Source organism: Ctenopharyngodon idella, chromosome 10 (genome assembly GCF_019924925.1).
Source record: "Ctenopharyngodon idella isolate HZGC_01 chromosome 10, HZGC01, whole genome shotgun sequence".
Classification (NCBI taxonomy): domain Eukaryota; kingdom Metazoa; phylum Chordata; class Actinopteri; order Cypriniformes; family Xenocyprididae; genus Ctenopharyngodon; species Ctenopharyngodon idella.
This window is the reverse complement of record NC_067229.1, coordinates 41,598,898-41,611,114: the sequence shown is the minus strand read 5'-3', so window position 1 is coordinate 41,611,114 and position 12,217 is coordinate 41,598,898. Positions and strand designations below refer to the sequence as shown.

The 12,217-nt window shown below is 38.3% G+C and overlaps 1 protein-coding gene across 2 annotated transcripts in view; it reads left to right on the top strand.

The window, feature by feature from the left end:
* The window catches only part of ubl3a (ubiquitin-like 3a), a 29,039-nt gene that overhangs the window by 9,607 nt on the left and 7,215 nt on the right, over positions 1-12,217 (top strand). For both annotated transcript variants that reach the window (XM_051911304.1, XM_051911303.1), the window contains 2 exons: positions 9,541-9,649; positions 11,881-11,967. In XM_051911304.1, the coding sequence (XP_051767264.1) occupies positions 9,541-9,649; positions 11,881-11,967 (196 nt within the window). The remainder of the gene's footprint in view (positions 1-9,540; positions 9,650-11,880; positions 11,968-12,217) is intronic.

Genomic DNA, 12,217 nt, shown 5'->3' with positions numbered 1-12,217 from the left:
AAAAAGGTCAGAGTTCTAGGTTTGTATTTATTCCACGCCCCTGAGTGCACATAGCTAATGTGTTTATAGAAGGTGTGTAATTAGCCTCAAGATCAGGAAAGTTTGTACAAAGATGAATCATTCACAGTTTCAGCATTTGTTAACACCAGTGTGAAGACATGTCCACTTATGTGATTGTAATTGGCACGTCATCAGGCGGGCCTGTATTGATTTCAGTGATATTACCACCCAAGCCCTTGTTTTCACATCCGGTGAGATGCATCATTTGGGCCGGATGAATGCATGTGAGTATGTCTGTGTGAGTGATTGTCCTTCAGGACTGCTGATGGGGCATCTGGACAGGCTGAGCCTGCAGTTGCTGGTGTGCTGTTGTGGCCGTGATTAAGTACGGAAGCTAAAACTAGCTCTCTGGTGCTAATGGCCGCCATGCAATTCGCTCAAGTGAGTCGGGGGGAAGACAAGAACGAGATAATGGAAGTAAAGGACGTTCTAGACATCATGAGGAAATGATTGCAAAATGATCACTCTTACCGTAGCTATTGAGACCGTTCCATTATGGAAAAAATCTAACAAGGAAGTGTGGAAACTTTTTTTGGCACCTTCTGTGTGGGTGTGTCATGTGTTTTTACAGTAAGTTTTGAATAGCCAACAGCTGAAACCAGAGCTTTCATTCTTGTCTCCTCAGATATATGGCAATGATTGTTAAGGAACAGGAAGTTCAATAAAGCATTATAAGCATTAGTAAAGCCACAACAACCTTTAGCAGAGAGATCTGTCTGTCTGTCTATCTATGTCTTACATGTAGTGGGGAATACTTGACGCTCTTTCCCTCCATTTCTTGCTTTGTTATAAGCATGACGAGGCAAACACAGCTGAGAGCAAAATCAATCACTTTATGTTCAACCTACCGCACATCAACTCATGCAGAGATCATCCAGCCTCTTTTTGTATTGCCATGTGTGTGCGCACACGCCCAAGACTGCGAGTCAGTTCTCAAATTCCTGCATTAATTTGTGCTATCCACAGAGGTCTTGGAGATAGACAGGGAACTTTACAATTCCTCTACAGCCCCTCTTGCAGTTTAATTTCCCATGTCTAAATGTGCCATCTTATTCTCAGATCTCATGTCATTTAATGCTGTTATCTCTTTTTCCTGTGCTGCGCTCTTCATAATGAGAATTTAAGAGTCTGACGCACATATGAAAGATATCACATATTAATGAATGCCCTGGTCTCTTTTTCTCAGATTTTTGGTCCCATAACAGTCTGTCCAATATCATGAAAAGACGATTTTATATGCAACAGTAAGGAATCATTTTGGGGGCTGGAATCTATTAATTTAGAAGCTCTTACTAGAGACTAGTGGCCGAATAAGCTAGCTATTATCAAACCAATGGCAGTGGTCATTGTGCTTTTGGCCCTGGCCAAAGTGAGACATTTATCCTTCCATTCCCATGTCCAAATGCATTGCGATCTGCCATTTTGGACATGTTCTTTGCTTTAACCCCTGCTATTTCAAGTAGGCCAGACCATTTTATAATCTGTTCAGAGAGAGGCCAAGGTGACCTGTAAAGTTGAATATCTATGCAAAGCCCAAACAATGGGTGGTTTAACATACTCAGTGGTTTTAACTTTCTCACCAGAGAAAGAATTGGATCTCCACTGCAAAGCAGACCAACCTGTTCTGTCTCATGTTGAAAAATGAAAAAAAGGGATTGTACAGGCTGTACCGTACCTGACAGAACCTGAAATCCATGCTTTGTTTTTCTATATTTGTCCTCTAAATGTTTGAAAACATACAAAAATGGTTTGCAAAAGAAACTTTACGTTTTACTTGTAAAACTTTAGCATGTTGTTTATTTTATAGCAAAATCATTTTCTGGATAAACTTTTGTCGTTCTCAATTATGTAATTTAGTTGACAGGAAATGGCATTCAGAATCAAAAATTTACTTCTGCAGTGTGACGTATTTCTAAGTGAAACAGGATGTTCTGTATAGGGCGGGAATTAATTTAATCTATTGGGAATTGACTGGATTGTAAATAACTAAAAAATAAAACGGCTGATGATGTTATCTGAAAGGAAAATTGTTTCCAAGGTAGAACAATTATTCAGAAGTTTGGGGTCGGTTAGATTTTAAAAAAAAAATGTTTTTGAAAGAAGTTTCTCATTCTTACTAAGGCTGCATTTATTTTATTAAAATACAATAAAACAGTAATATTGTGATATATTATTACAATTTAAAATAACTGTTTTCTATTTTAAAATGTGATTTATTTTTGTGATGGCAAAGCTACATTTTTAGCAGCTGTTAATCCAGTCTTTAGTGTCACATGATCCTTCAGAAATCATTCTAATATGCTGATTTGGTATACAAGAATCACCCCTTTTATATTATTATTATTATTATTATTAATAAAATAATCAGTGCTGAAAACAGTTATGCTTAATATTTTTGTAGAAACTGTGATACATTTTTCTTCAAGATTTGTTAATGAATAGAAAGTAGCATTTTTTTAACCGCTTTTGTAACATTATAAATGTCTTTACTGTCATTTTTAATCAATCTAATGCATATTTGCTGAATAAAAAAAAGGAAAAAAAAAAAAAAAAAAAAAATTACTGACCTAAACTTTTGAATGGTGTACTTTCCTTCTTTTAGAGGAAAGATTAGAAAGAAAACATTTTTTCTTTGGAACAACATGCATTGATAAATCATTTACAATAAGACCAGGAACATGAATTAAGAAAGTAAATGGGGTTAGTTGTGATTTGTTGACTCTTTGTTTATTTAAAGCATGCAGGCAGTCAGTTTAGCAGGGTAGGTAAAGTATACCCCAATTTTAACCTGAGGAAAGAAATAACACTTCCATTCTTAGAATGAGATGCTCTGAAAAGCTTCTTCACACTCTCTCAGATATGCGGGTGAAATCCCGCTAACACCCTGACTGATGAAGGAGAGATGAGTGAGTGTGATCACAGTCTTCAAAACCACCTCAGTCTCAACTACATCACAGACTCCTGGAGACAGAGATGGCATCGTTTGAACCAGCACTGTGCTGTCAGAGGGAAGATGGATGGCTTCTCTTCTCTGTCTCGTCTGTTTATGACTGAGGTTGAGTTCGCACGCAGAAGCAGACTCCGAATCCATTGAGCAGAATGAATGAATTTTGTGCCTGACTGAAATGGATCTTTCAGGACACAGAAAGAGAAAATGTTAATTTTTTGTTGAGCAGTATGATCATATTTTCTCAGTTTTGTGTTGTGCAAACTTAAACATTGGTTTTCTGTGATGTATTAAGCACGTTTGTTGCAGATTAGGCTGGTTTAAATATGCTACCTTGGTACAGTAATCTACAGTAATAAAGATGAGGTTAGTCAAAACTGATAGCGTTGGATAGTGGGGATAGTGCTTCCCCCAATCCATCATCCATCTCAGGTGGTTCGATCACAAGTGGATGGCACTTAATATAGGTATAAATGGGTTCTATTTTGGAGACGCTTCGTGAGCCTGGTAGTGTGAACTTGAGTAAGTCCTGAGATGCTGATAAGGCAGGGTTTATGTGAAGCCTAAGCTTGCATTAGGCTTGTGTGATCTTTAATCTCTAATGGCTCTTCCTGTGAATCAGGCATGTTGCATGTGACTTGTTTTTGTTTTGGAACGCCACGTCATTGTTCTTTAACCAGCTTATACAGACATAACCGATCTCGCCATAGAACTCACTAATTTCCTCTCTCCAAAACAGACAAATCCCTGCTGGAGGCGACGTTTCTAATATAGTTTTCATTGATGTGCGGTTGCGTAAGTGCTGTGATTGTGTGTCTGTTCCCTATTGCATAAATGTCATTCCCAGAACAATCTGGCAGACCTCTATTCTGAGATGGGCAAAGCCGGTTGACATGTCACATCCACTGTGGTCAGCATTTGTTGTGGCTGCTTTTAGTTCAGACGTCCTGTCTGACACACTCATTACTGTCAGCATCTCTCTCTCTCTTTCTCTCTCTCTTTCACACACACACTTTCTCTTGGCAGAACCACCGGGTTGTTTATCCTTCTAAAGCAGAGAATCTCCTGCTCAACTTGTGATACCCAAAAGCTACAACCCTCAGAAAAATCTCTAGTACTTCATGCTCTGTTTGTAACTATAGCAAACCTGAAACACCTGCTCTGGATGACATATCTGTTTTCAACATGTCAGCTATGGAAAGACTACTGCAGGTGTTATTTGGTATCAACAAGTACCTTGCAGTGCCATATCACAATGCAGGTGTCACAATTAATGATTATTCATTGCAGTATTGCAGTGAAATCATATTATCTACTAAAATGCATGACCATAATGGCAACATACTAGTAACAGACCAATAAATCTTCAATATTCAGCTAACATTTTAAGATTATCAGCGTCAGTGTTGCCTGCCCAAGCACTTTTCTGAGTGATTTTCTGTTTTCTTTGTGAATTTTTGGTGACTATTGCCACATTTAGGTCACATTTCTATATGCAGTGACTGTATTGGCAGTAGTGCTGTCAAAAGCACAGACTCCGGTACCAAGTCAGTACTGAAATTTAAAAAATGTGACGATACAAGCATTTCCCCCTAGCATTTTGAGAGCTGTTGGGCAGATTCTTAAACGCCTCCGATTGGCCATTTTGTTCACGCGCCCAACAGATATGTCTCTGATTGGCTGCAATGATCAACGCTTCAATCAAAGATGTCTATTTACAGCATGTTTTTGAAGTGTTGATCATTGTAGCCAATCACAGACATATCTGTTGAGCATGTGAACACAATAGCCAATCAGAGGTGTTTAAAAATCCGCTCAACAGCGCTCAAAATGCTGGGGGGGAAATGCTGGTATCGTCACATTTTTAAAATTTCAGTACCGACTTGGTACCGAAGTTAGTACTTCTGACAACACTGATTGGCAGAGCCTTTGTTGTACTTTGTGTTTCCCCTACTAAAAAAATAATATATTTAAAAAACATTTATTTTATACTAAGTATATTTTAAATCTGTTAACATATTTACTGACATCGCTTGAGACTTATACTGATAAAAAAATAATGGGTAAACTTTATTTCGAGTACTACTTGTGCACAATGCACATTTCTTAATATTTAGCCTAAAATGTGTTTTAATGTCACTATTGATAAGGATTGTATGATCTTTGAACAAAATGTCTTTAAATGCAAGATATTCAAAGTTTACCTAAAGTATACTAGCAATAGTTTCACTTTAGCACAATCAAATATACTTAAAGGGTTAGTTCACCCAAAAATGAAAATTCTGTCATTAATTACTCATCCTCTTGTCGTTCCACACCCGTAAGACCTTCGTTCATCTTCGGAACACAAATTAAGATATTTTTGATAAAATCCGATGGCTCAGTGAGGCCTGCATTGCCAGCAAGATCATTTCCTTTTTTAAATGCCCAGAAAGGTACTAAAGACATATTTAAAACAGTTCATGTGACTACAGTGGTTCGGAGCACATATCAAACTGCCAAAATCACGTGAACTATAGAAATCTCGAAACACTTATGACGTAACGAAGCCCCGTTTACTGAAATCACGTGATTTTGGCGCTCCGAACCACTGATTCGAAACAAAAGATTTGTAAAGCTTCGAAGCTTCATGAAGCAGTGTTTTGAAATTGCCCATCACTAGATATTGTTGAATAAAGTCGTTATTTTGTTTTTTTGGCGCACAAAAAGTATTCTCGTTGCTTCATAACATTAAGGTTGAACCACTGCAGTCACATTAAGTGTTTTAAATATGTGTTTAGTAGCTTTCTGGGCATTGAAAAAGGAAATGATCTAGCTGGCAATGCAGGCCTCACTGAGCCATCGGATTTTATCAAAAATTTGTGTTTCGAAGATGAATGAAGGTCTTATGGGTGTAGAACGACATGAGGGTGAGTAATAAATGACTGAATTTTCATTTTTGGGTGAACTAACGCTTTAAGTATATCTTTAGTTGGACCTCAGCACTACTTCCACACAATTGAAGTGCATTAAGTACAGAATTAGTTGTTCCAATTTAGCAGACTTTAAGTATACCAGTTTAGTTTACCAAAAGTACAATTGCAAGGTATTTTCATATGTATAATATGTAAATGTATTTGTAGTATACTTAGCATGAAATAAATGTATTTCAGATACATTTTAGTATATTTATTTTTCACTAGGGTCTTTGGTATGAATGCAGTCTCCACATAAGCAAATCTTTCCATCACAGTGGAGATCCCATCGCTGCCCTGTAGCCTCACGAGTGGGTGTTACGTGTCGTCTGTGTCCCTAGGAAAGTGTGTTTGTTTGTGCAGGAGAGTGCTGGGGGGTGATTACATCAAACATTCCCCCTGAAGGGTTGGTTGCGGGGAGCCGGTCTTCCTACGCTGGGATTGTTGAACATATTCTGTGTAGAGATAAATACTGAGTGGTATAATAATGTTTGGCATAGCAACTACTGTCTTCACTGAGAGGGAACCACCTGCTCCCGGGTGAGACTAGTGCCAGCGTCACCCTCGCCTATGAAATCATTCCCCGGCGGATGTTTTCTGCTGAGCTTGTTGTTGTTGAAGTTCCTTGGAGGCAGCGCTGCATGTTGTATTACGTCATGGTGAGATTTTGTCTGCTCACCAAGGAGATGGATGGAGGAGGAATGTTTCGAGCAGACGTATCCCAGCATAACACATATTTCTGCGATTAGAGCAGCTTTTCCTCCTTTCTGCGTACGTCTGGAAACATCGTATAAATCAGCTTCCTTCGGTTTTTGCTCATTGGCATTCAGCAGGTGAAGATGATATGTCATCATTAGACAAAGATGTGGAAAAGATTGAGTGACATAATGAAAGATGAGATACGGTGAGAGAGAAAGAGACAGATGAAGAAAGACTCTGCCTGCAGGTGATTCAGGTCAGCGCTCTCACAGAGGAGCCGCTGCCACGGTTACCATCTCTATGGAAACTAGGAGGTGTTCCATTGTGTTAGAACCATAGAGATATATACATAGATGCCTCATTAGCGGCCGTTTCTATGGGCCGATATAAGTAAGCCATACGCCATATTGGAACGGTCAAAGCCGGTCTGTGAACACTCCAGAGCAAGTTGACTGCGTCTGCAATCGTACTTAGACGCATGAATGTATATCTATTTTTGCAATAGACTTCAGCAGATGATTTTCCTAAACTAACACAATAGACCTTATTCACAGCTGCACCATCTTTGCTTTTTAAAGGGAATGAAAGCGAGGCTGTGAGGATAGACATACGTCTTTCCAGTGGGTTGTACTGTTATTTGATGTGTTTTTGGATTGTTCTGCAGACGAAACACTGAAAAAATGTCTTTCCAAGAAACCTCAGTAGACATAAAACTCCAGACAACATAAACTGTGGAAAATTATAAGTGATCTAGGAGCTTTTTTTAGGATGCCATTGAAAACACTGTAAGTCTATCTAGCCTCGCTTTTATAACTGTCATGGCGCTGCTCTGAATAAGGGCTATACAATAAGACGAAGGTAAAAAGATAATATAGTTTAAAAACCTGTAATACTGAGATACAATACATATATAAACACAAACTAACACATTCTCACCTGAGAAAGGTTAGCCCATTTCTGCTCTTCAGTTTCACAACCAGAAGCTGCGCAATGTTGTGGCATCAATGATTCTTACTGTGAGTGACGACACTCTGACCGTTTCAAGATGGCGGGCGCGCCGACGTGTCTAGAGCATTCGTATGTGGCATCTATGTGTATACATATCCATGGTTAGAACTGCCATCCTGATGTTTTTGATCAGCCACTAGCTGCCAATTGCCAGCTTACTGAGTAAATCCATATGGGAGAATGACACACGCCTTTTCAGTTTTGAGTTAAATATTGTTCTTCATAACCAGTGGTGAGTCAACATGAAACAACAACCCATTCTTACTTCATAATGTGAAACAGGATATTCATGGAGGAAATTTTGTCTAGATTTTGTCCACTGAGTATTGTATAGTGAGGACTTTGTCATCGGAAAAGGAAAGGTGGAACAGGTGGAGTATTTTTTTTATTAGAAAATAAGATTTTTTGTGTCATTTTTTTTTTCTTAACAATGATTTTCACAATGAATTTAAGAAAATAAATGGTGTCTGTTTTCATTTAAGCACCAATACTGATAATAAAGTATAGGCTAGTTGTAGTATGTAATGTCATTTAAATAGGTAATTAACACATTTTTCAAGCAAATTAGCAGTATTTCTTTGAAATTCACAAAAAAATATTTGAAAACACAGATGTCAAAGTCCTCACTATACAATACTCAACGGACAAAATCTAGACAAAATTTCCTCCATGAATATCCTGTTTCACATTATGAAGTAGGAATGGGTTGTTGTTTCTTGTTGACTCACCACTGGTTATGAAGTGAATTGGCAAAAATGTGTACAGAAATATTGCGATAAGTAGATTTCCTCTGGTATTTCCTTCCTGTGTGGTGGCTTCATAAAATAGCCACATACTAATCCGCGCCTAAATTAGATTTGCATGTGCATGTCTGTGTGTTCATCCAACCATTTTTGTGCATGAATGTATGTGTCTGTTTGTTGACTGATACTCTTTCCTCTGAAGGAGACTTAAGATTGTGTGTGTGTGTGTTGTGATCTCTGGATGAGTTGTTCGAGCGTGCGGGTTCTTGCTCCTGGCTCTAATCTGATTCTATAAAGTGCTTAGGAGGATCTTTGTTTCCATCTGCTGGTTTTCACTCTGTTACATCACTGCAGCTGGCAATGCGTGTGTGCTTATAGAGGGAGGAGCTTAATACTGGATCCTCTGATGACATCAGACACTCGCAGAGTGACACACGTGCATTGGACATGCACTGCCCCGAGCTCTGTCCATCTCTCTCTTTCTCTCAGCTTGATACATCCTACTCTTTTGTTTTTAAATGGGCGACACTCTGGGATGTGACTGAATATGATAATGGACTTTTTGCAAATTATATTGCTTGAGTGCTTGCACAAACAACATAATTGTGCCGATTTAATCACTGGTGGTTCGCAATCATCAAAGGAAGGATATAGTGGAGGACATATAAAAGATTCATGAAATAATTTCTCAACCGTCCATCTTCATTATTTTTATTTTTTGATTTAATGTTAACATGTTTTCCCCTCAATAATATAAACCAGTGTTTTTTGCAGTTAAATGGAACTGAGAACACTATACTCTTATTGGTAGCTAAAAGCATAATCAAATTAGTCAATTTATAAATAAATATAAGGGTCATGAGATTCTGAAGCTTTGTGTCTGACAAGCTTTGTAATTCTGTGAAAATATGCAGTCGTGTGTGCACAGTTTTCGTGTGGGACTGCCAATAGCATAATAGCTATTTGGGCATTGTTTTAGCAAACTAACATTCAGTTCTGGCTCCATTCTGGTATGAAACCTGGAAATACGTCACACTGCGAGTTAAAATGGGTTGCAAATGCCATTTCGTGTTGATGTTGAGGAAGTGTGGTGTGGATTCTGACTTTATTGTTTGTGTTTGTGTTTCAGATCAACTTGAGGCTCATCTTGGTGAGTGGAAAAACAAAAGAGTTCCTGTTCTCGCCAAATGACTCCGCGGCTGACATCGCCAAGCACGTGTACGATAACTGGCCAATGGGTGAGTGATTATTCATCTTAAAACACACACATATTGTTTTGAATGCGATCCTTTAGTAGAAACTGTTGGCTCTTGTGAAAGATTTTCAGGCTTTTGTTTCCTGGCGTTAAGTAGATTCCTCTTTACAACCTTTTTCTGTTTTCAGATAATCTGTGCCGCAGACAAATCTGAGTCTGACCGAGTGGTAATCCCATGCAGAGCTAGATTCCACTCACTGTACGCTGACCTAAAGTCAATGACATTATTCAGGGGAAAAAAACAGTGCGTCTGAGTTTGTGTGTTTATACATCTGTCTAGCCGTCTCTCCGCCTGTGCCCGAGGACTGTGTGGTTTGCATTCAAATATTCCACAGATACTGTTCTAGTAAATTTGCAGGTTATTATACACACACATACTGCTACTTCTGAATTTTAGAGAAGAGCAGATGGTATCCAGACTCCTCTTTCATCTGTTTCTCCACCGTGCCTTGGCAACCCATCTGAAACTGCAAGTGCTTTCAGGGATGTGGCCACAAGCTCTGGTTTAGCATTTTCCATCTGATTGACCTCTCAAAAACATACTGTGGCGGTACCATGGTGTAGTGACGGTATAAAACCATGGTATGTTTATATATTCACTACCGTTAAAAGGTTTGGGGTTGGTAAGATGTTTAATGTTTTTTAAAGAAGCCTTTTATTCTTACCCAAGGCTGCACTTATTTGATTAAAAAACAGTAATATTGTTTAGCCATTACTCCAGTTCTTCAGTGTCACATGATCCTCAGAAATCATTCTAAGATAGTGATTTGGTGCTCAAAAAAAATTCTTAATATTATATTATCAATGTTGAAAACAGTTGTGCTGCTAAAAGTTGAAGTAAGCAATTTCTGAAAAACGCTGTTAAATCTAGATCGGACCGAGCATCAAAATACACTTGTAGCCAATCAGTAGTAAGCGGCGTATACAGTAATTAGGGAGGAGGTGCCTGTTTTGCATAACGTGTTTGTGAATTTGAGGGCGGAGCTATCAAGTTAGGGGTGTGATCCTTTTGGGGAGGGGCGTGTTTGTTTTGGTGATTTCAAATATCAACAGATTTTCTCAGAAATCGCTTACTGCACCTTTAATATTTTTGTGGAAACCATGAAACATTTTTTCATGATTCTTTGATGAATATAAAGTTCAAAAGAACAGCATTATTTGAAATAGAAATCTTTTATAACATTATGAATGTCTTTTACTGGTCAGTTTTGAGGAATCCTTGCTGAATAAAAAAAGTATCAAATTCTTTCTTTCATTACAAAAAACTTACTGACCCCAAATTTTCGAACGGTAGTGTACACGGCACTGAATGGTTAGCATATCAATATTATTATTGTATTTATTTATAATGTACTCTAAAGTACCTCAAAAAATAAAAGGCCATTACTATGGTAAATATCTAAAAAAAAAAAAAAAAAAAACATGATTTTACCATGGTTCCATGTTCCAAAATCATGGCAATACCATCCCTGCTGAAAAATCTTGTGGATATCTGCTCTTCAAGCCCAGTCAAGCTAACTAATGGGTCTGTTTTGTCAGTTTTTGGAGCTAACTGACCAGCTAAACCATCTTAAGCCAGTCTGAGACCAGCAAGCCAACTTAGGCAGCATTTTTAGCAGGAATGACACATTTTTATTACCATTTCTTGTTCCAATTAAATTCAGGGTTCATTTAAGTTTATTTAATTTTAATTTCTTGCTTTGAATAGCTCTTATGAAAGTCATCAGCCCTTAATTATAAAGAATATTGATGAAAAATGCAAAGGAATACTGTGAAAAGAAAGGCTTTCTTTGTTGTACAGTTCGTAAACTCCGTCGGGGTGGTCTGGGATTGAATCAAAGTTTTATTCATAGCAGACGAGCACAGCAGAGCTCGACCTTATGAGGGCACAGAATGACCCTCACTTGAGTCTTGTGACTGAGTCTCCATTTGGATTAAGTCAAGAATGAGAGAGATGGGTGGGTTGTATGAATGGATAAATGAATGATGAGAAAACTAAGTGAACTAGTGAAAAACTAAGGAAGGAATAATGTGTGTGGAAAGACAGGTAGAAAAGTGCCCCCCAAAAGAAAAAGCCTTGTTGCCATGTTGTTCCAAACCTTTGACTTTGTTTCTTCTGTGCATAATGACTTACATTTTGGTCTGTTTCTTGTTTGGCTTCAGACTTGTGTTTACACAAACATGAATCCCTCTAATTCGTTCTGTCTTTAACAGACTGGGAAGAGGAACAAGTGAGCAGTCCGAACATCCTGCGCCTCATCTACCAGGGCCGATTCCTACATGGCAATGTGACGCTAGGAGGTGAGCTGCCCTCCCACACTCCTTATTACCATTATTTATATCAGGGCTCTGAACCGGTTCAAGGAACGAAAACGAGAACCATTCTGAACAGAAACGCTAATTTGAAATGGCCATTAACCGGTTAATAAGGATATGTTATCGTTCTGTTTAGTATTTTGATTTGGCAGTCAACCAATCACAAATTCAAATAGTACAGCCTATGCAAATGTGACGCTGACACATCCAACGTGTGTGAAATGCCCGCGCTGAT